Source organism: Talpa europaea (assembly GCF_964194135.1).
Source record: "Talpa europaea genome assembly, chromosome: 9".
In the NCBI taxonomy this organism is placed as follows: domain Eukaryota; kingdom Metazoa; phylum Chordata; class Mammalia; order Eulipotyphla; family Talpidae; genus Talpa; species Talpa europaea.
In genome coordinates, this window is record NC_140076.1 from 53,584,810 (window position 1) to 53,609,509 (window position 24,700).

General features: G+C 34.7%; 1 protein-coding gene across 1 annotated transcript in view; it reads left to right on the forward strand.

Annotated features, from left to right (window-relative positions):
- The window catches only part of ANKRD13C (ankyrin repeat domain 13C), a gene marked incomplete at both ends in the record, with an annotated part of 69,967 nt that extends 46,970 nt beyond the window's left edge, over positions 1-22,997 (forward strand). Inside the window, 5 exons of the mRNA XM_084241774.1 lie at positions 950-1,111; positions 12,750-12,829; positions 14,578-14,676; positions 18,906-19,006; positions 22,867-22,997. Of these exons, the coding sequence (XP_084097900.1) occupies positions 950-1,111; positions 12,750-12,829; positions 14,578-14,676; positions 18,906-19,006; positions 22,867-22,997 (573 nt within the window). The remainder of the gene's footprint in view (positions 1-949; positions 1,112-12,749; positions 12,830-14,577; positions 14,677-18,905; positions 19,007-22,866) is intronic.
- Positions 22,998-24,700: the final 1,703 nt, after the last annotated feature.

The window sequence follows — 24,700 nt, forward strand, 5'->3', positions numbered from 1 at the left end:
AGTGTACTTCGTCAGTCTGTCTGCTTGCTCTCCGCTCTGGTTCTGGTGAATTCTCTCACCCTTCCATGCTTCTGACTGTACCCAGAGCTTGTATAAATAAATAAATAAATTAAAAAAAAAAAAAAGAAAATAGAGCATTGGAACAGATCATTATTCTAGTTGTACTAACAATTCCTAGTGACTTAGACTATTTCTTTTTTTTTTTTTATAGATTTATTTATTTATTTATACAAGCACTGGGTACAGTCAGAAACGCGGGAGGGTGAGAGAATTCACCAGAGCCAGAGCGGGGAGCAGAGCAGGCAGAAGGACCGAGGTACACTGCTGAGGGGAGCAGCGGGCGGCAGGAGAGGTCTGCGCGCCATGTGGGACCCTCCTCTGGTGGCCAGGGAGCAGCCGGGGATCGAACTGGCGCTGCAGAGGCTGCGGGCAGCTTCGCAACCCAGCGCTCAACCGCTGCGCCACCGGGGAGGCCCTAGACTATTTCTTTTTATTCCACCTTTTTTTCTATCTATAAAATGGGAACAGTAATTATACCTGACCCCTCCTTGTTACTTTTGAAATTTGACTATGAGTTAAATAAATTTTTTGATAGAATTGTGCTTCTTAAATGTGGATTTTTTTAAATTTAATTTAATTTTTATATTCCCCATACTTAAGTGTGGATTCTAAAGTAATATTGTGTGGTGTTTTCACTTAAATTTTATTCATTTGCAGATCAACTACCTTTTATGTGCTTTGAATTTTTCTTTACCAATTTGAAATTTATAATTTTATGTATTTTTAGCTTAATAGACTATAATTTGGAAATTTCAAGTACCAAATGAATGTTTATTTTTACTTACATGGTACATGTTTGTGGACAAACATGTGTTTGTGTATTTGAATTTTTAAAAATCTAACACAAACAACTTGTATTATTATTTTGAAACGCTTCATTTTGTTTTAGGAAAGAGTAGGAAACTTTTTGGCAGACTTTTATCTGGTGAATGGACTTGTTTTAGAATCAAGAAAAAGAAGAGAACATCTCAGTGAAGAAGATATCCTTCGCAATAAGGCCATCATGGAGAGTTTGAGTAAGGGTGGAAACATAATGGAACAAAATTTTGAGGTATAACTTTTACTTCTCCTTATTTATAATTTTCTAAGGAGAGAGGGAGTAGACTACATTTCTGGCATTCAATGACTTTAAGTACACTCATAGGTTTTATTTACTGTATATCTACCACATTTTGTTTTCTGTGATTTGACCTTTGATAATTTTTGTGAATCTGTTCTTTGAGTCTTTACTGACAAATTTTTATAAACATGCAGCCCAGTGTTAATCAATGTCCCTTTGCATGTATTATTTTTACCTAGTTCACCAAATGAAATCTTTCCATGCTTAAAAGGCCCAGCTAAAGATCCTCTAACTTTATGAGTAATTTATAGTTCATACTTCCCATTTTTTTAAATTTAATTTGTGTTTATTAAATGTATGTTATATACAAAGAATTGTGACCAAAAGGAAAGGGGAGGGAAAATTAGGGAATACTAAGGTATATGAGACCCAGTAATGTTTAACCTTATTCCCTAATAAAGTGAAATGGATAGGTTCTTAAATTTATCTTTTATTTTTACACTTTCAGACTTACAAAAGAGTACTAAAACAATACTAAGAATTGTATACCCAGATACCTTTAATCAAGATTTCCCAGATGTTAACATTTCACTACATTTGGGTGTCTTTCTTTTTTTCAAATTGCAAAATAGGGCCCCCCCACCCCCTGTAGATTATGAAATCAATTTAGTGGCACGCCTTTTTTTTTTTTTTTTAATTAGAATCCAAATAAAGATATTAGGAAAAAAACACCACAGTACACAATAGTGCCTGTCATTCTTACTTTATGATATAGTCATTTCAGGGTATATGTGTTGCATAAATATGTATGTGTGGATACTGAGTTGTGTAAAATGTGAATCACAGCCCTAAAAAAGGTTAAAGGTTACTTTGAGGAGGCTTGGATTCCTTGAATAGTTTCTCCCCTATTTTATTGTGCTAAATGCTTCATTTTTAGGGGTAGACAAACCTAACAGAACATTATACCAAGTTCCAATCAACTGATGGTAATACTATGTGTGTCATGATAACATTTTAACATTTAGAAAGCTTATGTATTGAGTGGATCAACCTTAGTTTAGTTAAAGAAACTGAGAATTCCCATGAAATGTTTGTTAAAATTGTGTTCATGTCAGTTTAGTGTGGACCCGTCCCCTTCCCGCCAAGATCCTCTTTTGCACTCCTCATTTATTCTCTTGGCCTTGGGATAAAGACCTACCAGATTTCATTTTCCATGATTCTTCTGGTACTTACTGATCTCCTGATATGCTCAGGAAATGGAAATGGAGTTGAATTAAGAGAGAGAATTATGAGCTCAGTCTTTGACAAAGCTGCTCCCTTCTCTCACTGTTGACCTGGCAAAAGGTCATTTCTTTGGACTTGTATTGTGATTTTAATTTTATTAAAGTTCTTTTTAAAAAGGAGGTTGATGTGCTGGTGGTTATTACTACAATAGTTTAATTTTGGCAGCAAACTATTTTGGGATTAGTACATGGAAACAAAACTTTATAGAACAGAATTTCATGGACCATTTGCCATTTATCTATGATTTGTCTCAGATAGATATCTGATTTATCTGTATGTAAATTTGATTTTCTTTAGGGCAAACTTTGTAACCTGATGCTCTTAAATTGTTAAAGCTGCCTTTAAATAGCATTTTATAACCAACAATAGTTTTTCACATTGAAATTAAGACTGTTTAGTCCCCGATAGCTGTGTAATAGAGCAAAATATATGCCTGAAATTAAGTAATTAAGTTTTTGATTTTATGGTCAGAAATCAAAGGAAACAGTTTCTGTGTGACTCATGGTCTCTTGAACATTAAAGTTCTTTTTTTTTAAATTTAAGTAATTTTAATTTATTTATTTTATTATGTTTTTGTTGATTTTTAGATAGTATTTGATCTCTCCCCTCCAGTGTAGTCCCTGTAGTCCTCCCACCACCATAGTAACATTATATTTCTTGATGATTATTTAAATTCAACTTTTCAATTTCTATAAAAGATTAAACAGTGGAATTTTAGTTAGGATGGTGTTGCATCTATAGATCAATCATTTTCTACATAAAAACCTACTTTTTAAAAATTTCAACTTTTAATTTTGAGGTAATTGTAAATTCACACACCCAGTTGTAAGTAATAATATAGAGCAATCCCATGGACACCTCACCTGGTTTCCTATAGTGGTGATATCTTGCAAAAGTGTAGTATAATAGAACAACCAAAATATTGGCATATAGTCAAGATATACAACATTTCCTTCACTCCAGATCCTTCTGTTCCCTTTTTATAAGCATCCCTACTGCCTTTTTACCCCCTCCTTGTCTCTTAGCTCTGACAACCACTAATCTGTTTTTCAATTTCTTTAATTTTGTCATCTCAAGTACATTGTATGTAACCTTTTGATACTGGCCTTTTATTTTTTTTCACTCAGCTTAATTCCCTGGTAAATTTGTTCTATTTGTTGTGTGTATTAATATCCTTTTTTTTAAATTTATGAGCATTATCCATGATATAAATGAACTGTAGTTTGCTTAACCATTCAAATTGGGTTATTCCCGGTTTTTGTCCCTTATGAATAAAGGTGCTGCAGACATACTTGCATAGGTTTTTGTGTGAACGTAAGTCTTTATTTCTCAGATATAAATTTTCTCTTTGGAAATGAATGAAGCTGGCTGCTTGTATATGGACTCAAAGGGTACATTAGCAGGTGCACCCTCAGGGACTAGACCCTAGGATCCAGTGGCATTCCCAGTAGCAGTCTCTGAGTTACCATTTCTCTGTATTCTTGCCAGCACTTGCTATTGTCATCATTTTTATTTTGATGGTATCTTAGCTTGGATGCCATAGCAAAATATCAGAGTGGGTTGCTTAAAATAAGAGGAATTTATTTCTCATACTTCTGGAGGATTGGGAAATCCAAGACCATGGTACCTGCCTATTTTCTTCCCTGATGTGAGTTTTCTTACTGGCTTCCTGATTATTGTGTTTTGCCAGTATTTTTCTCCTGTTATCTTTTTATCCCATTACACAGGTCTTTTGAAGAGGAAAAGTTTTCACTTTAATGAGGTCAAGTTTTATTAATTTTTGTTTCATGGCCCATGACAACCTAACAACTCTTTTTCTAGCTCCAGGGCACTATGATTTTCTGCTAATTTTCTTTCCCCCCCAAAGACTTAGATCTCTGTATTTTATATTTAATCCACAAATTAGTTAATTTTGTTAAGGTGTGATGTTAAATCAAATTAGTTAAGGTGTGATGTTAAATTAAGGTTTATCTTTTGGCTTTGGATATCCAGTTAATCTAATGTCAGCTTTTGAAAAGGCTATCCTTCTTCCATTGAACTGCCTGCTGGAATTTTTATTGGTATATTATTGAATCTGTAGATTAATGTGGGGAGAATTGATATCTTAATAATAATAAATCATCTGTTTAATGAATATAGCATATCTTTCCATTTATTTAGATCCTTTATTTAACACTTGTCTCAGAAGTGTTATGTGGTTTTTAGTATATTTAATTTAGCAAGTATTTCATATTTTAATGCTATTATAAATCATGTTTATTTTCCAATTTCCATTTTATTTTCCAATTTTTCTATGTTGGTTATTGATATATTAGTTTTTTTTTTTTTAAGATTTATTTATTTATTTATACAAGCACTGGGTACAGTCAGAAGCGCGGGAGGGTGAGAGAATTCACCAGAGCTAGAGCGGGGAGCAGAGCAGGCAGAAGGACCGAAGTACACTGCTGAGGGGAGCAGCGAGTGGCAGGAGAGGTCTGTGCGCCATGCGGGACCCTTCTCTGGTGGCCGGGGAGCAGCCAGGGATCGAACCGGCGCCTCAGAGGCCGCGCGGGCAGCTTCTCAACCTAGCGCTCAACCGCTGCGCCACCGGGGAGGCCCTATATTAGTTTTTTAAAATACATTCTTTAGCATTTTCCACAGGTTCTCATGACATTAAGAAATAAAATTAATTTTAACTTTTTTCTTGTATATCACTGAGCTTTTTATTAGTTTTTTTTACTTTATGGCATTGGGAAATAACACATGTATAATATTGAATAAAATGTGAGAGCAGGTGCCATATCTTTTCCCTGATCTTGGAAGGGATTTTTGTTGTTTACTTTTTTTGTGAATTGAGGTAACATTGCTTTACATGATTGTTTGTGTTTTAGAAGTATAAGATCTCCCCAGAAGGTATTTTTTTAATATACCAATGTTATTTTTTAAAAAATCATTCTATTTTTTTTTAACCTGGCATAAGTAATTTATTAAGAACTGCTAAGTGATGGCTATATTATTATTGGTAACCCTGTAATTATGTTAAGATTACATTTTTAATAATTTTGTAATAAAAATATATATCTCATTATATATATTTTTGATAGAGAAGAACTGAAGACTTGCATTTGAGAATCTTTTTGGAGCTTAATGATAAGTATTTAGAAGGAATTTAAGAAAACAGTAGTTCTATCAGATATTCATCCATATATTAAATTTGATTTGGTTGAATCAGATAAGGTTACCGATGCAAGAACATCAGAATAGGATTGATGAGTCTAATTATAAAAAAGATATAAATAACTTCTTATTTTTTTCCCTCATGGAGACAGAATTTACTGACATGGAAAGCAGCATGGAACTGATACTAATTTACATGTATTCAGCAGTGGACATTAAAGAAGATAAGAAATATTTGTATGCATTTTGTAGATAATTTTAGGAATACAGTTCTCTTAAACTTACATAATAAGCTTTTTAGGAAGGGTATATATAAATTAATATGTAAAGTTAAAATGCAGGCAGTCAAGAACAGTAAAAGGAGGGAACCTATCCAATTCAAGTAACATTTCCATTTTAATGATGAACTGTATTAAAAATCTTTACAGAGTTTTAAAAAACATTTTATATGTCAGTATTGAAATTAATGACTGCTTGTTCACAGCCAGAAATATAAAAATGAGTGAAGCATAAAAATCAATAGAGGCTGTATCAACTTTCAACTCACTGTGAAATACAGGTTACTCAAATGTACGCATTTTAATATTGGAGAATAACAAAGGCTTCTCTGTGGCTTTATCTGAAGAAGTAGCATCATAAAATTCAGCTTCTACAGGTAAAAATTGAACCCACTTTTACCTCAAGGTTTTGTTTCCTATTAAAGTTGACTTAAAACATTGCCAGTGTTCCCATGAGCAATGTGTTAAGTACTTTCCATATATTGTCTCATTTGATTATTACAATGACCTAAAGAGATGAGTATCACTGACCCATTTTATATAAAAGAAGTCAAGGTTTAAAGAAATTAATCTATCAGAAGTCTCAAAGCTAGAAATAGCTTTTGATTCCAATTTCTCTTACCCCCCACTATGTTCTGACTCAAGTGTATGTATGTAGCTTCCCAACCGCCTTTGTTATATATACCTGTATATCTGGATATTTAACATGTCTTAGCAGATTTTTCAAAATATTTGAAAGTTAAATTTGGAAAAAGAGAGGGGTGACCATAAGATATACTCCTGGAAAGATGCTATTGGTAAATATAGTAAAAATTAAAATTGTGTTTTTTCAATGATGTGTATAGAACACATTAATAAAGAATAAATTTTCTTTCCCACTATTGAAAATTTTAAGAACTTAGAAATGCTTATGACTTCTTACTGTTTTTAAAAGTGAAAATATTCTATTTTGATCAAATTTCCCTTCTTAAAAATAAATGCCTAACCCTTTCAGAATGAATTTCTATTCTTTATTGTAAATGAATAGTTTTTGAGGTTTTTTTTTTAAGATTTATTTATTTATGCATACAAGAGCTGGGGTACAGGCCAGAGATGTGGGGGGTGAGAATTTACCAGAAACAGAGTGTGGAAGGGAACAGGCAGAATGACTGAAATATACCGCTGAGGGGAGCAGCGGGTGAGAGAGGAGAGGTCTGCTTTGCCATGTGGATTGCTCCCTGGCTGGCTGGGGATTGAACTCGTGCTGCAGAGGCTGTGGATTGCTTCATAGTGCGGTCTTAACTCCTTGAGCCACCAGGGAGGCCCCTGTTTTTTAATTCTTTTCGAAAGACTAATTTTTTTTAAATTTTCATAAGATAAGGCTTTTAGGTAGCAATTAGAGGAATTATTTTTCAAATGACTAGTTTTGCCATACCTCCTCCTTTTTTCCTTCCTTTCCAAACAGGGTTATAATAATATATATATTTGATCATTTGTTTTTTATTGTAAAATTTATGTGCTAGAAATTCTTAAGTCATGGGCACTTTGCTTCTATATTTTTGATCCCTTTTTTTTTCTTTTTGTTCTATTAAGTTATTGCTGGAGAAGGGAACAATGCTCCCATTTATACCATTGACAGAAAAGTATTGATAAAATATTAATTATGTGCCAGTTATATATACAGAAATTGAGTTAAGCCCTATAGCGATTATATAGATTTTTATTTTTATTTATTTATTTTTTAAGATTTATTTTATTTATTCATACAAGCACTGGGTACAGTCAGGAGCGCGGGAGGGTGAAAGAATTCACCAGAGTCAGAGCGGAGAGCAGAACAGGCAGACTGACGAAGTACACTGCTGAGGGGAGCAGCGGGCATCAGGAGGGGTCTGCGCGCCATGTGGGACCCTCGCCTGGCAGCTGGGGATCATCAAACCGGCACTGTAGAGGCTGCGGGCAGCTTGACAACCCAGCCCTCAACCGCTGCGCCACCGGGGAGGCCCATATATATTTTAATATATAAAAACTAAATAGGAATACCTAGATTTAAAAAAATAAATGTCTTTAACTTCCAAAAACCTTTGCCATGTAAAATGTTAGAGTATTAGCAATCTTATCAATAAATAAAAAAGAGGGCCTCCCTGGTGGCGCAAGAGGTTAAGCACCACACTATGAAGCGATCCGCAGCCTCTGCAGCACTAGTTCGATCTCCAGTCAGCCAGGGAGCAACCCACATGGAGAAGCAGACCTCTCCTCTCTCGCCCGCTGCTCTCCTCAGCAGTGTGCTTCAGTCAATCTGCCTGTTCGGTTCCCCACTTTGTCTCTGGTGATCCTCTCACCCCCCCCATCTCTGGCCTGTATCCCAGCTCTTGTATGTATAAATAAATAAATCTTTAAAAAAATGACTAAAAAAAAGAAATTTTTTCATATGCTTCAAGAAAGAAAAGCATTAGAATTTTTACATTTAATTATGAAGGAAAAGTTTGATGGCATTTCAGTTACAGAGCCTATTGGTTAGGAGAAATATAATTAGAACGCCATCTGGTATTCTGTTACAGTCTTTATGTCTTCTTGTTTCATCAGATAGCTGTGGCAGCAATATAGAGGGAACACTGAAGGATTTAGCTAAAGTGTCAGAATGTATCAAATGACCAATTATAAATAATTAGGAAATATCTTTTAATAGATATTTCATAGGAATGAGCTAAAATGCTCATTTAAAGTCTAAATTAGATTTATGATCATCTCTTTACTAAGCTGGGGAATGTATAATGTACAGTTTAGAAAGAATTCTGTTGGAAATAATAGAAATTGCTTACAAAAGTTTATTACCTAAAGAATATACATATGTGACATGCCATATTATCTAATCATGGCTGGCAAATGTGTTTTTGCTCTGATAGTATGTGTGTATATATATTATCATGCATACATAAAGCCAGTTATAGCCAAATACATAGTGAACTAGAAGCAAGCCTAGACAAATTTTAAACAGCGTTCTGAAGGAGTAATTGATTGTGGTCTGCTTAGAGATTTGGTTAGAAGTAGGCCTTTGCTCTTTTTCTGGGTTGGAGCAGCAGTCTTAAACTTTTCTAGTTATTTCCACTGCAGTTACAGCTTATGTTAGTATGTATCTGCCTTCTGCAGCTTCACAAGGCACTATTTAATCTAATGCTTTGCCACAATATTTATAAGGGTCACTAACTACCTTTTAAACCCACTAGTTGTTCTGATAAACCATTGCCACATGCCATAATATTGTGTGTACTATTCCATTTTATGTATTTAATTTGGCATTATGATATAAGTTTGACTGCCCAAAAGATGTTCTAAAGTAATAGTAACTTAAGATAAAAGTTTACTTTTCTCTCATGTAATAATCTGAGTTTATTAGTTTTCTCTTCTCTGTGGGTTAAACTCAGATCTAACCTTTGTCTTATTTCTCTGCCATTCCTAGGATGTGGCCCTCATCCACATGGTTTAAAATAGTTTATTACCTGTTTAGTATTCTAGCCAGCAAGAATAGTAATTCCTAATAGTAAGTAGGATGGAGAAGACAAACTGGTTCTAGCTAAGAACGCCATCAGAAGTTGCATCACTCTGTTCACCTGCCCGTCATTAGAATTTAGTCATATGGTAACAGTGAGCTATCTGCAAGGATGGCTAGAAAAGAAATCTTTATTCTAGGATATGAAGTGTCCAGTCAAAAAATTGGAAGGGAGTTTTTTTCCTTTTTAAAAAAAATACTTATTTTATATTATGTTATGTTTTTTAAAGATTTATTTATGCATATAAGAGCTGCGGTACAGGCCACAGATACAGGGAGTGAGAGGATTCACCAGCGACAGTGGGGAATGGAACAGGCAGATTGACCAAAGTACACTGCTGCGGAGAGCAGTGGGTGAGTCAGGAGAGGTCTGCTGCACCATGTGGGTTCCTCCCTGGCCGGCTGGGGCTCAAACTTGTGCTGCAGAGGCTGTGGATTGCTTCATAGTGTGGTGCTTAACCTCTTGCGCCACCAGAGAGGCCCTAAATATTTATTTTATTTATGCATGCAAGAGCTACAGTCCAGGCCAGTGGTATGGGGTGAGAGGATTGACCAGAGACAGAGTGGGGAACAGAACAGACAGATTGACTAAGAACACTGCTGAGAGAGGAGTGGGCAAGTCAGGAGAGGTCTGCTGCGCCGTGTGGGTTGCTCCCTGGCTGGCCGCAGGATCGAACTCATGCTGCAGAGGCTGCAGACAGCTTCATAGGTTGCATGGTAAGCCCTTGCACCACCAGGGAGGCCCATCTTTTTTTTTTTTAAACAACAAATCACAGACTAGATAGACAATAAGCCATCTAACAGTCTCACTGGTAGGTAGATACCAGATGTTTCAGTTAACACATGGATATTGGTAACATTGGTAACTCTCACCCAATGTATCCCTTCAGTTCTAACTTTTCTCCTAAACACCAGATCTATACTGTTTTTGCCCACCATCACTTGGATAAATATATGTATCTAAATTTATTATGTTTAAATATAATCAATTTCCTTCCGATCTTCTTTGTCTTGAGTGGTGACACCATTATCTACTACCATAACCCACATCAACAACCTGAAATTTGTCCTTAGCTTTTCTTACCCCGATATCTGATCAGCACAAGTTCCTAAAGTTCTTTCGAATCTATTTCTCCCCTTCTGTTTTGAAACAGCATGCCCTGCTCATTTCTCATTTTAATTACTGTTTTAATTTAAACACTCTGTCAGAGTGAGCTCTCTGAAATAGGTTGAACTATTTTAGCCAATACTTAATAACTAATATGGATAGTATATTTACTATGCATCAGGCACTGTTTCATACATTGTGTTTCGCAAGCCATCTTTATCCTCAAAATAATCCTGTGGGGTTGTATAGTTGACAAAACTGAGAAGAGAGGTTGAATAATTTGTCAGCTAGTAATTGGCAAAGCCAGGATTGGATTAGTCTGTCTCCCAAGTTCGTTTTTATATTGCTTCAAAGTTTGTCCATTGCTTCCTGAGAAAAATACAGTATACTTCATCCACAAAAGCTTTTCAAACTAATTTTTCCCCTTCCATCCTGTGCCCACTTACCTTTGTGTTGCTACTTTCCCTTCATGTCTGCTACGCATTAGCTCACTGCATTTGCAGTTTCCCAGTGCAGCATGCTTTCCTCACCGATGTACTGTCCCGCATCTCTGGCAGCTTGTTTTTGTTGTTCTTTCTTCTTGACTCCCCTATTCAAATACCACCATGACTGGTACATCTTTTTGGCTAACCCAGTCTGAGTCAGAAACCCGTATTCTGTGCTAGTATGTCATCCTCTAGCTCCCTCTAGTTTAGCTCCCATCATCTTAGGTTATAATTACCTGCTTTCTGTGTGTCTCTTTGTAAGCTCCTTAAGGATGGAAAGTTGCCTCTTATATTGCCTAATGCCCTAAAACGTCTAGTTTCCTTTCTTCCCACATTCCTCTGTTGCTATTCGTCAGTGACTTGTAACCAACAACATATATGGCCCTTTTCCAGGCTTCTTTCTCTTTAAAGTCTTTGTATTAGGACATTGAAACATCTGTTCTTTTGATCTCCATGATACCTTAACACTCTGATTTTTCCTTTTTTCTCTTTGATTACTACCTGACTCCTTTCTGACCTTTTTATTTTCCTGAATGTGTGTGCTTTTTAGGACTCAGTCACCAGCTCTTTGTTCTCTTACTTTTCATCTAGTCAGAGAATTCTGATTTTTTGTCTCTAGATCTGATTTCTTTTCCTTTTGTAGTTGTTCTCTAGGAACTTCCCAGGATAAAACAGTTACCAATAGTTATAGAATCCTTTATTCTGTGTAGGCACTTATCTCTTCCTATAATTTATCTCCTTGAATTCTTAGCTATGATGTACATGGTCATATTCCCATTTTGCAGGTGAGTTAAATTGATTTAATAGAAAGTGACTTGCCCCAGTTCACACAACTACTAGGTAGTGGAGCTTCAGTTCCAGCTTAGTCAAAATCCATGATTTTAATACACCTAGAGTGCTGCCTATTAAACATCTTATACTCATTTTATCCAAAATTGTACTTTGAATGGAACCTCGCAGTGTTACTGTTTATCTTGTTATTTTATGTGTTTAATTTATTGCTCTATTCCTCCAGTTCGTCCTTAGCAATTTTCCATTTTTATTGTCACTCCCTTAGTTACATATTGCCAGTTCATCCTAGTAGTGTTCCAAATACATATTTCAGAGAGACAAATATAAGTTTTAAAATCTGAACTATATGAATGTTGTTGATCTTCCTTTTGAACCTAGTTCAAACAGATCAGTCCACTTATGTTTGTCATCATTGATTCTCCCTGTCTAAAATACTCTATTTTATTTTCGTTTAAATCTGAGCCCCACCCAATAGTCTCAATTTTTTGTCCATAGCAGATTGCTGTCTTTTCTGAACTCTGATACTACTCAGTACCTTGTAATCTCATCTGACATTTAATCATATAATATTTTATATTTCTGATTAACTTCATGTCTGTATGGTGTTTTTTGTTTTGTTTTTGTTTTTTTCATGTCAACTCTGCCTTGTAAACTCCTTATATTCAAGGCTAGTTTTTAAACTTCTCTAATAGTTCCCATAATGCAAGGAACATTTTAGATTATTAAAACATTGAGTGAATTGATTTTATTATTTTGGTATTTATCTACTTATTTGGGATTTAGAAAAATGTTAATAATAGATATTACTGATAGAGCTTAAATCACCATGGAACTCTCTTGGAAGTAGCCTCTTAAAGCATTATGTTGATGGATTGAGTAGATTAGTATTTTAAATAACTTGTTTTGTACTAGTTTTATATTAAAAAAATGATTTTCTGTCCTTCTCTGTCTCTCTGTCTCCCCCCACCCCCGCCTTTGTTTCTGTTTAATTATTTGGCAGCCGGTGAGAAGACAGTCCCTTACCCCTCCTCCTCAGAACACTATTACATGGGAAGAATATATATCTGCTGAAAATGGAAAGTAAGTGTGTATTTTTTTTTCTTTCTCTATATATTCTTTGGTGTTTAGAAAAAGATTTTAAAAAACATTGTGAATATTTAAAGCATAAATTTACATTAGAGAGAAATATTAGTATAATTTTGTCTGAAGTAGTTTTTTTTACTATAAAAATATGGATTAAGCATGATGAAGGTGAAGTATCCCCAGTTACATGTATTCTTTAAATAAGATGTAGAGGGGTCTCCCTGGTGGCTCAGGTGGTTGAGTGCAGTGCTATGAAGCTCTCCCCAGCCTCTGCAGTGCAGGTGAATCCCGGCTGGACAGGGAGTTACCCACATAGCACGGCAGACCTCGTCTGTTTCTCCTGCTGCTCCCCTCAACAATGTATTTCAGTCAGTCTGCCTGTTCTGTTCCCCACTCTCTCTCTGGTGAATCCTTTCACCCTCCTGTGCATCTGGCCTGTACCCCTTGTATAAATAAATAAATCTTAATAAATGAATAGATAGATAAATATGATGTAGAACCTTCATTTTTACATCTCTCCTACCAATTTGCACACACCAAAAAACCTATAGGACATTGTTCAAAGTAAATATAATGTGAGGAATTGCCCAATGCAATTGCTTATTTGACTTTTCTATTGTGTGATGAACTTTTATATTTTGTTGTTATATGCTGAGTTTTTAGTATGCCAATAAGACCATTCATAATTTATCTACTTTTTGCTATTCCATGCTCATCTCCTGTCAATTTCCCTTTGTTTCAGCCTATGGCTGACTTACATCTTACCATCTTTACACAGACTCTTAAAGTTAATTACTAGTACTTACTAAAGTACTAAGCTCAAAGTTTGTATTAAGTAAATATTTACTGAAATGAAGAATGATGAATGGATTATTTTCAGTAAATAAATATTTTTTTTTCTGGATGATCATGTCAAGAAAAGCACTTGACATGATTGTAGAAATAATTCCTTTTGGTGGAGATTAAAAATATTACCATCCCCTGTGTTTAGGAAGAAGTTGTAGAAATTACTATTTTTTGTATTGAAAGGTTCATTATTATACTCTTCTAATTTCTTCAAAAGGTTTCCATCTTAAAATATCCTATAGTTAATATAGAGCTCATTCTTTACATCACTTTTTATGTATTGATCTTTGCTGAGAACTGTAGATAGTAAAAGATTGAATTAAATAAGTAGTTTTTAAAGGTATCCAAAGATATTTTGAAACTCTTTTATAGTGATATGCTTTGTTCCTAAAAATGATTATTAAAATTATATTCAATGTGAAATTTGTTGAGTTTTGATAATTTTTCTGAATGTTTACACTTCTCTTCTTTTTTCTTTAAAATTTAAATGTAGTATTTGTTTTTTAGATCATTGTTAATTTTTGGGCAATAGATGATTTCACCCCTGAGATGTGGTTAGCCAAGTTCTCCCATCACCAAAGCACCCTTAGTCCAGTACCATATGCACTTCCCTATTTTGTTGATTTTTTGTTGTTGTTTCCCATGTCTCATTTCTCATACGTTTGGTTCACTTTCTGTATAATTTTAATTTATTTTGATACTCAGAGTAAGAAACTTTGAAATACTTATGAATGCCATTGGAAGATGACAGATTCTGTTTAGGAAGATGAAGCATGTGAGGAAAGTTTTCTAATATTTTTCTTTTTTTCTTTCTTCCCTCCTTCTCTCCCTTTTTTCCTTCCTTTGTATTTCTTCCCCTCCCTTTTCTTTTTCTTTTTCTTTTTTTTTTTCCATTTTAGAGCTCCTCATCTGGGTAGAGAACTGGTGTGCAAAGAGAGTAAGAAAACATTTAAAGCCACAATAGCCATGAGCCAGGAATTTCCCTTGAGAATTGAATTGTAAGTTTGTTACTAACTATCCAAGTTTATGAAAGAAGCTATCATACCTTAAAAACTATAAGATTTAAATCTAAGTGTATATTTAAGTCTTTGATATGTAAAAGCAAGTAGCCATTGGTTTGATAATATATGTACTGCATAGGGTTTACTAGTTCATGAAATATTAACTTTTTAAAAATCATTTTAACCAGATAAATGTTTGAATAGATTTTTTAAATTATAAAAGTAATACATGTGAATATGTTTACTGTAAAAAGCAATATAGCAAAGCATGGAAATTTGGAGAATAAAAGTGACAGTTTCTTTCACCTCACTAATAGTTTAAAGATGAATAATTGGAAATTGTGTACATTTTATGAGAAAAAAAATCTTGTAAAAGTGAGTGTTTCTTAGAATTTTTACAGTTACATTTTTGTTTATCTTTTTCTTTCTATGATATTTTGTAGTATCGGTGTGCTATAATTTGTTTTGTTATTTTCTTACTGATAAGAATTCTGATTGCAATTTGTCATCATTTTAAATAATACTACAGTAAACACCTTCAGTATATTCTTTCAAATCTATACTCGTTACATGTTCACCTTTTTAAAATTTGGTTGGCAAGATGGATGGGATGGGAAGTGAGTAGTTAGGGCTGACTGTTAAAACTGTAATTTCAGGAGCCTCACTAGTGTCAGGGTTGGATTGAAGTACCGGGCAATTTTCCCTTCCTAGATCCTTCCTTTTCATTTGACCTAATTTTTTTTTATTTTTAGTTTATAACACTAAATTTTTTTAGGCTTACAAATTCATACCTCTTCAAAAATATGTTACCACACCATACCTAGCACCAAAGTACAAGTAACCCTCTATCACAAAACATTGGACCCCCTCTTCCCTTTGTTCCCACCTCCGTCTCCTTTAGTAATCTTAGTTCTGTAGTCAGAATCCAAGGATTTGTTTTGGTTTGCTTTTGTCCTTTGCTTTGTTTCTTTATATTCCACATCAGTAAATAATCCAGTATTTATCTTTCTCTTTCTGACTCCAATTCTATCCATGTTGTGGCAAATTGCAAGATTTCATCTCCTTTTTCATAGCTGAGTAGTAGTCTATTCTGTGTAGTGATGCATCTTTACCCAATCATCCATCATTGTGGACTAATACATTAAAAAAGTTTTCATAAGGGTGTAGGATCCATATTGTCCTATAAGCTCTACACATATTTCATATTTCCCAATAACCAGCTTTTCAAAAAGTAGATAGAATGCCCTCAATCTATATGTCAGAGGAGATCAATAGTTTTCAGGGAATGTGGGGAGTTAACCATACATACAAATTTGAGTATTTCCTCATATCAAAGATACACTGGTTTTATATTCTAGTAAGGAAGAAAATTGTGCCTACTTATAAGATGTTATCCATCTTAGGAACTATTTCAATTTTAGATATGTTAATATGTGAGAATATGGGTGTCTTAGATTTTCTATAATGTGGCAGTTTATAACCATTCCTATATAGATCAAAGAACTGAAGAAAATTGCAAAAGAAACATAAACTGAAAATGAAATCATTAAACAAGATTAAGATAAAATGATAAGACAAAATAAAATGAAAAGGAGATTTTAAAGCTAAGGAATTAAACACTATGCAGAACAGACATGTTAAGAAGTAACAGTGAAGAATGTTTGTGTCTGAAAATTAAATTTTGATAGTTAACAGTGAATGCAGTGATAGAAGAGGTAAAAGAAATTAAAGAAGTAATATTTATGCATTATATGGAAGGAAAAGATACTTCAACATAAGGATCATTGGTTTTCTACCTATATAGAAAATAATATATAAGTTTATATAAGTATATAAAAAGTATATATACGTTTATAAAAGTATATATAGGTATATATAAGTTTTCTACTTATATATACTTATAAAGTCTCCAAAGCATAACCAAAATAGTATTCAAAATATGGAATAAAATTTCTCTGCAATTAAGAACTGAATTTGTAGTGTAACATTACCTCCAAGAAAATTTCATAATGATTAGTAACAAGAATTACCCTGACAGGAAATGCAAATCAAAAGCACAAGGAGGTATCACGTCACACCTATGAGAATGGCCCATCTTAAAAAATAAACAAACAAAAACTAGAAACAAAAAATACTGGTGAGGATGTGGTGGAAAAGGAATCCTCTTACACTGCTAGTGGGAATGCAAACTGGTCCAGCCACAATGGAAAGCTTTGTGGAGGTTCCTCAAAACACACAAAATGGATCTGCCCTATGATCTATTGATTCCACTCTAAGGAATTTACCCAAAGAACACAAAAAACACTATTTGGAAAGGAAACCTGCATTCATATGTTTATTGCAACACTATTTACAATTGTTAAGATATGGAAACCATCTAAATGCCACAAAAGAGATGACTGGATCAAGAAGCTGTGGTATATATACACAGTGGAGTACTTAGCAATCAGAAAAGATAAACTCATGCCATTTGTGGCAACATGGATGAAACTGGAAGGGGTTATCCTAAGAGAAATAAATTAGAAGGAAAAAAGTAAATATCGGATAGTTTTATTTGCGTGTGGAATTTAGAGAAATGGAACCAAGGGTCACGAAAAAGACAAACTTGCTAGCTGGCCATGGATCTGAGGATCTGAGGCATCCAGCAGGGGAGGGGGGAGGGAAGAGCACAAGAGACCTTGGAGATGGTTCGTGGGGGCTCTGATGGTAGGGGACAATGGGGAGAAATCAAAAACTGTTCCAAAATTAATAATGTAAGAAAGTAAATAAAATTAATAAAATTTTAAAAAGAAATAAAAGTATGTTTAAATAATAATAAAAAATTACCCTGATAGGACAAATTGACTTAAATTGTTAATAAATCTAAAGACATTTAGACAGAAAAGGAATAATACACAGTCTGCCCTATCATTTTTGTTAGGTATTCATTTTCCTGAGGCAAAGAAAGTATGATCTGATAGTACACCTAGCTATGATGTCACTTACATATTTAGGAAATTGAAGAGGACACAATGAAATTCAAGAATTATAGCAATCATGGACTGTTTTTGGGGGGGGGGAACTACCTGAAAATGAAATCTATCCAAACAGAAGATACAACAAAAAGTTATTGTATAATTGTTATAGGGCAGCAGACCTAGTGCGCTTTATGGTGACCAACGCAAGAAAAATTACTTTGGGCTGGTCAACCACGGGTGAAGCTTAGAAACCACGTTGGGCACCAGCTGTTATAGGGCAGCCCCGATATTGAACGGGTTGCCTGGCTGTGGGTCCTCACCCGTGCGCTTACAAGGCACTTTAATACTCCACTACAGGCACACACAAAAAGGTTAATAAAAGATTTATTTACAAGGGAAAAGGAAATAAGGAAAATGTACAACTCAGGGAGAAAATAGGGAAATAAAGTCTTTAATGCGTCCTACCCGATCCACCGACCTGGAAACCCAAAAAGCACTCTCCAAGCTGGCCGGACGCTGCGAACTGGCGGAGAGTCAAAATGGGGGACCCCTCCAAAGCCCACGTGTCTGGCTTTATACCAACTTGGCTGCTTAACCCCACCCTCAGGTCCCATCCACCTTCCCTTTGGTGGTGATGGGATTTGGAGTTCCCAGTGTCTTTGGCTTTGGCCTGGGGTGGGGGTGGAGTCCACAAAGCCTGTATGGAATTAGCTTTAGGACATCCTTTTCCCCCTAATATAATGACTAGTATAATACTGAATGCTAGCAGACATTATTAAAATACAGTTTTAGTATATAAATTGAATGTTTATTCAATTACAAATTGAAATTTCATGCCAGCTAAACTTCCCTTTAATTATGCAAAGAAGAAACCCTCATTTATCAAATTTGCAAGAAATGAAGGAAGAGCTCTTTATACACAAAAATTTGGCAGTTCAGTCATCCAAATATTAATACTAAAAAGAACTTAGGAATGTGTAGTCTTCAGGAAAAAGATAGTGTAAACCTTACTTAACTCAAGCCTTAAATTCAAATACATTTTAATACAGACTTAAAAAATCAAACAACCGAAATTAGAGCTGCACAATCAAAAGTTAGAAACTATTATCCAGTAAAAAGAATAATGAAACAAGTAAAATGATCAAGGAGGAATAAAGTGGTATCATTTCCTCATCTTCAATTCTAATTTTGAAAAATGTAATTACAAATTTCAGACACAAAATAAGCTATTTGAAAAGCAAACCTTTTTTTTCTCCTTCCATTTTTCAGATTATTGAATGTTCTGGAAGTAATAGCTCCCTTTAAGCACTTTAACAAGCTTAGAGAATTTGTTCAGATGAAGCTTCCCCCAGGCTTTCCTGTAAAACTAGGTAAGAACAATTTGCATGTAATTTCAGTGTCTATTAGAATTATAGTTCTTCACATTTAATAAGAAATATGCTTTGCAGGAAAATGGGTTACTTGTTTGTTTACATTTTTAGGAAGTTTTTTGTAATTACATGCACCAATATTCATGGTATGTCAAAATATAAAGTAACTGATGAGAGATCTAATTCTACTTGATTTAAGTTAAATTTAAATAAAGAGGGTATGAGTGAATCTGTGATGCACTGTAATAATGTATTTAATGTGGAATAGAAAGACTGGATTTTTAGTCCAAATTTTTAGCACACCGAGTTTCCATACAGTGAGAATGTTTCTGGAGTCAACAGTCATTATTTATGGATAAAGTAGTACTTGTACATTTTATTTTTTCAGTCTTACATTTTTTTTTTTTTTAAAGATTTATTTATTTATTTATTTATACATGCACTGGGTACAGTCAGAAGCGCGGGAGGGTGAGAGAATTCACCAGAGCCAGAGCGGGGAGCAGAGCAGGCAGAAGGACCGAAGTACACTGCTGAGGGGAGCAGTGGGCGGCAGGAGAGGTCTGCGCGCCATGTGGGACCCTCCTCTGGTGGCCGGGGAGCAGCAGGGGATCGAACTGGCGGTGCAGAGGCTGCGGGCAGCTTCGCAACCCAGCGCTCAACCGCTGCGCCACCGGGGAGGCCCTTAAAGTTGATTTAGTCTTAAGCATTAACCTTTAGAAACAGTAAACTTTCATTTTCTCACATCTTCCTAACATGTCAGAAAACTGGGAATGAGACTATTAAAAGATGTCTGAAGAGTTTAAAAGGTTGATTTAGCATTTCCAAATAATTACACTAAAATTCTTTACTTCTAGAAATAATGCTTTAATTGCTAAAAATTAGATCAGATCGGGCCTCCCCGGTGGTGCAGCGGTTGAGCGCTGGGTTGCGAAGCTGCCCGCAGCCTCTGCGGCACCGGTTCGATCCCCGGCTGCTCCCCGGCCACCAAAGGAGGGTCCCACATGGCGCGCAGACCTCTCCTGCCGTCCGCTGCTCCCCTCAGCAGTGTACTTCGGTCCTTCTGCCTGCTCTGCTCCTCGCTCTGGCTCTGGTGAATTCTCTCACCCTCCCGCACTTCTGATTGTACCCAGTGCTTGTATAAATAAATAAAAATAAATCTTAAAAAAAAAAAAATTAGATCAGATCTTTTCTTTTTTCTATGGGGGTTGGGGGCATGACTTGGGATTATGCCAAACTAAAATAACAGATCTCTATTTATGTATTTATGAGTTTCTGAAAAATCAGAATTAGGTTAATAATTCTATCTTGAATCATTTGATGTCCTAGAGATTACCTTTTGTTCCTGATTTGGTTTACTTTCCGCAAAATCTCCAAGCATTGAAGTAGTGGCAAATTTATTTAGAGAGATAGCACCCAGAGCTTCTGTATGTAATAGTTTTTCTTTGCATTCTAGATCTATCTCATCCTTTCAACTAACAAAACTTGGCCATAAACATTTTGTGCACTGAAAAGGATTTTGAAAATCTGTTTAGAAAATATTACTCTAGGTCTACCCTAGAGTAAAAGCACTGGTAACCCAATGTCTACTTGAAGAAAATAGTTGTAAGATCTAGGCAGAAATGTTTAAGATATTAGAGCAATCAAGAACTGTATATTTGTGCTTTGGTTAGAGATCGTTTGGGTTGTTCTTATCTCAGGTCTTTCCTGAAAGGTGACTTTATGAAGCGTTTCTTTCTATCACCTTGTTGAAAATTATGCAATCCTGGGACTCATTATACTCGCCCCCCCAACTTACTTTATTTTTTGTTTATATACTTAGTCACAATTACTTTTTACTTATTTGTTGTCTATATCTTCTGACCAGAATGTATTCTCTATAAACTCATGTATTCCCCCCCGCCCCGCCTTTGTTTGCATTTAGTGCCTAAAACAAGGATCATCAAACTGTTTCAGAAAGATTATAAAAATTTTGGGCTTTGTGGACCATATGGTTTTTGTCACAACTATTCAGCACTTGTTGGAAAATGAAAGTAGCCATAGACAATAAGTAAACAAAGTACATCCTGTGTTCCAGTAAAATTATACTTATGGAAACTGAAATTTGAATTTCATGTAGTTTCATCAGCACAAAACATTGTTTTTTTTAACTTAGCTCACAAGCCTTTCAAAAACAGGCTAGACAACGGACTTTAGTTTCCTGACCCCTGAATTATTAATAGAACAGCATCTGCACTTAGTAGACACGAAAAATAGATGATTTTTCCCCAGAAATAACTGGAAACTCTTGTGGTCCTTGTGTTGATTTCTATTTTTTTTTTTTTTTTTTTTTTGTGGGACCCTCACTGGTGGCCGGGGACTGAACTGGCACTGCAGAGCCTCGCAACCCAGCGCTCAACCGCTGTGCCACCTTATTTTTTTTTTCATGAAAATGTACTTTCTGCAATAAAATACTAGGTTTCAAACCTTCAAGTAAACTTAATTTACTGAATGCCTGTATTCTGTATAGACACTTAACTTTCAGACTCATTTCAGTGTTAAGGATGGTTTAGAGACTATTTTCTAGTTGTAATCCCTGAGGCCCATAAAGTGAAATGATTGGTAGAAATCAGAACCCAGGTTTAATATTTATATTTTTTCAGGGCCTCCCTGGTGGCGCAAGGCGTTAAGTGGCAGCACTGTGAAGCTATCACCAGCCACTGCAGCACTAGTTCGATCACCGGCCAGGGAGCTAACCCACATGGCACAGCAGACCTCTCCTGTCTCCTCCACTGCTCCCCTCAGCAGTGTATTTCAGTCAATCCACCTGTTCTGCTCCCCACTCTGTCTCTGGTGAATACTCTTACCCCCTGCACCTCTGGCTTGTACCCCAGTTCTTGTATGCATAAATAAATAAATCTTTTAAAAATATTTATATTTTTTCCAGTAACTTTATATTTGGAATAAAACTAAACAGAGTGATTAAAGTACTTGGTCGTTTTAAAAAAAAAAAACGATTTTTTTTTTATGCATAGAAGAACTGAGGTACAGGTTAGAGGTTGGGGGGAGGTGAGAGGATTCACCAGAGACAGAATGGGGAGCAGAACAGGCGTATCTACTGAAATACATATCTGAGGGGAGCAGCAAACAAGACAGGAGAGGTCTGCTCCCCCATGTGGATTAGCTCCCTGGCTGGGGATTGAACTCATGCCACTGTGCCTGGCAATAGCTTGATAGCACTGAGACTTTAAGCCCTGTGTTACCAGGGAGGCCCTACTTGGCCATTTTTAATGTCAGATTTTATTCATAATTTCAATCAGAAATATATATTATCTAGAATATTTGACTAGATATTGGTCAAATACTGGTGGTATGGTATTATTTTAAATCTAATGAGACTTTTTATTCCATATACTAAAGTGATAGATTATTTTAGTGTTTTGAAACAAAAAAAAGGATTAATGTATTTCATTTGTGTTAGAATGAACCATAAACCAACTCAGAATCAGATTAATATTGTATGTATGTATATATATTTAAAATTGAAGATGTCAGAATGCAAAAAGCACAAATGTAAATGTCCCTTGCCCCCCCAAGACAAAGATGAAAAAGACTTGGAATCTTGGAATTATTGTCTTAAGATTGAGAAGCAATAGGAACTTGAGTTTGTGATGTAATTTATGACACTTTGCTCTTTTCTCACCAGTAATCAAACTCCTCTCCCAAACACACATATCCAATATTAGACATATTTTAGAGTTTGTGTGCTTCTCCAGTAGTGTTGTTTTATGTTTTATGGAATCTGAGTATCTCTGCAAGTATTTTATATAATCTAAATAGATTAACATTTCATTTTATAATGTTATCATTATTGTCCTCTCTAGATATACCTGTATTTCCTACGATCACAGCCACTGTGACTTTTCAGGAGTTTCGATATGATGAATTCGATGGCTCCATCTTTACTATACCTGATGACTACAAGGAAGACCCAAGCCGTTTTCCTGATCTTTAACTGACGTGGAAAATGATGTCATCTAACCAAGAAAAACAGGAGAATGCAGAGACCCCACCAGTGGATCCAAATCGAAGGGACAAATGTTTTCAACAAAGAAAAGGGAATGACACATTGAACTGACACATCAGTAATATGATATAATGAAATGGGCCTCTAGTAAGCATTTCTGCAAGTTTCCTGATGTGCCATTTTCAGTCTTTGAAAAAAATATACATATTATCAGTGTAATAGTTTGACACCTTAATGAACCTAAGTCCTTCTTATGTAAAACAGCTATGAGTGCTGTGATTTGTTTTTAAAAATTTTTACACTTCTTGTTGAAATATATATGCATATAAATATATCTATATATCTAAAACACTCCTGGACCATTATCTTAAATTAAATGTCTTAAGAGATATGAAGCCCTTTTAAACTTGTCATCTTATATTCAAGGTGACATTTATAAATATTCCTTCAAGCTTTGTTTTCATAAAATGTAAATTATGTAACATTATGTATAGTTCAGTAATTTGAATGTTTATTCAATATAATGAACTAGAAGGAATGCAGTTTTCTGTAGATGAATGAACCAAATGGTAACCATTAAACAATTGCGTTTATATGTTGCAATACATTTCAGGAGGAGCGTTCACACTGCAGGGAATAAGGTACCTCCTTTAGCACCTTAGTGCATTTCATTGTGGTGCTATTTGTTTTTACCTGAATTCTTTCTTCAATGGAAAAATGTTTGTTACTAATCTTCCTTTCATAGAACCTCTATTTTTTTTTTTTTCTAAACTTGAGTTTAAAATCTTTTTTGTGTTCCTGATAAGGTATGGTTAGCATGCTTAAAGATATTCCTCTTCCAAATCTCAGCACTTTAAAAAATTCCAAATTTTTAAACTTGCTTCCTAATATGTGTACATCATTCTAATTATTTTGTTTTTAGTGGAATATGGATGTATTGGTGTCAGTTTTAAAAAACAACCCACATATTTTGGACATCCCTACATATTTAATGCTTTCCAAGTAAGATAAAAACATTTTATATGTTAACAGAATATATTTGTTACAAGTTAAATTCCAGAAACATAATAAGACTGACAATTCCTGTTTATTTTTTTAAGTCTCAAAATATTTATTGATTTTAATTATCTGCAAAGTGTTAAAATCATGCATTACTCATTTTTGCACTTGAAATTTTCATGTTTATTCCAAGATGGTTTGAAGGTCCAAGAATGAAAATAATTAGGAAGAATAATGTATAACAGTCAAAAAATGTTATGTTGTATTAAAGAGCTTAGCTAAAAAAAAGATGTTTTTTATAATATATCCTGATAAATGTGTCAGAATGCATCTGTCAAGTTTTTTAGAGTGACCAGTAGTTTAAATGTTTTTCAGGATTTTAAATAATTTGAATGAATTTAAAGACCTTTATTGAAGAGATGATTTATTTAAAAATTCAAAGCATCAATCATAAATTTTTTATAATAAACATCTTTTAAGCTGCATCTCCATACTGATACATACTACATTGCATATGTTGACATTTTATTAATACATTTTATAATGACACAAAATAATCATAGTTAAAAATTCAAAGACCACTTACTTCCTTATGTGGGTCTGTTGAATTGGAAAGAGTTGGTAAACCCAGACTAGGTTTATTGAATAGAAATTGATCCCTATTATTTTGGGAATGCTTGTAGAGCCAGTGA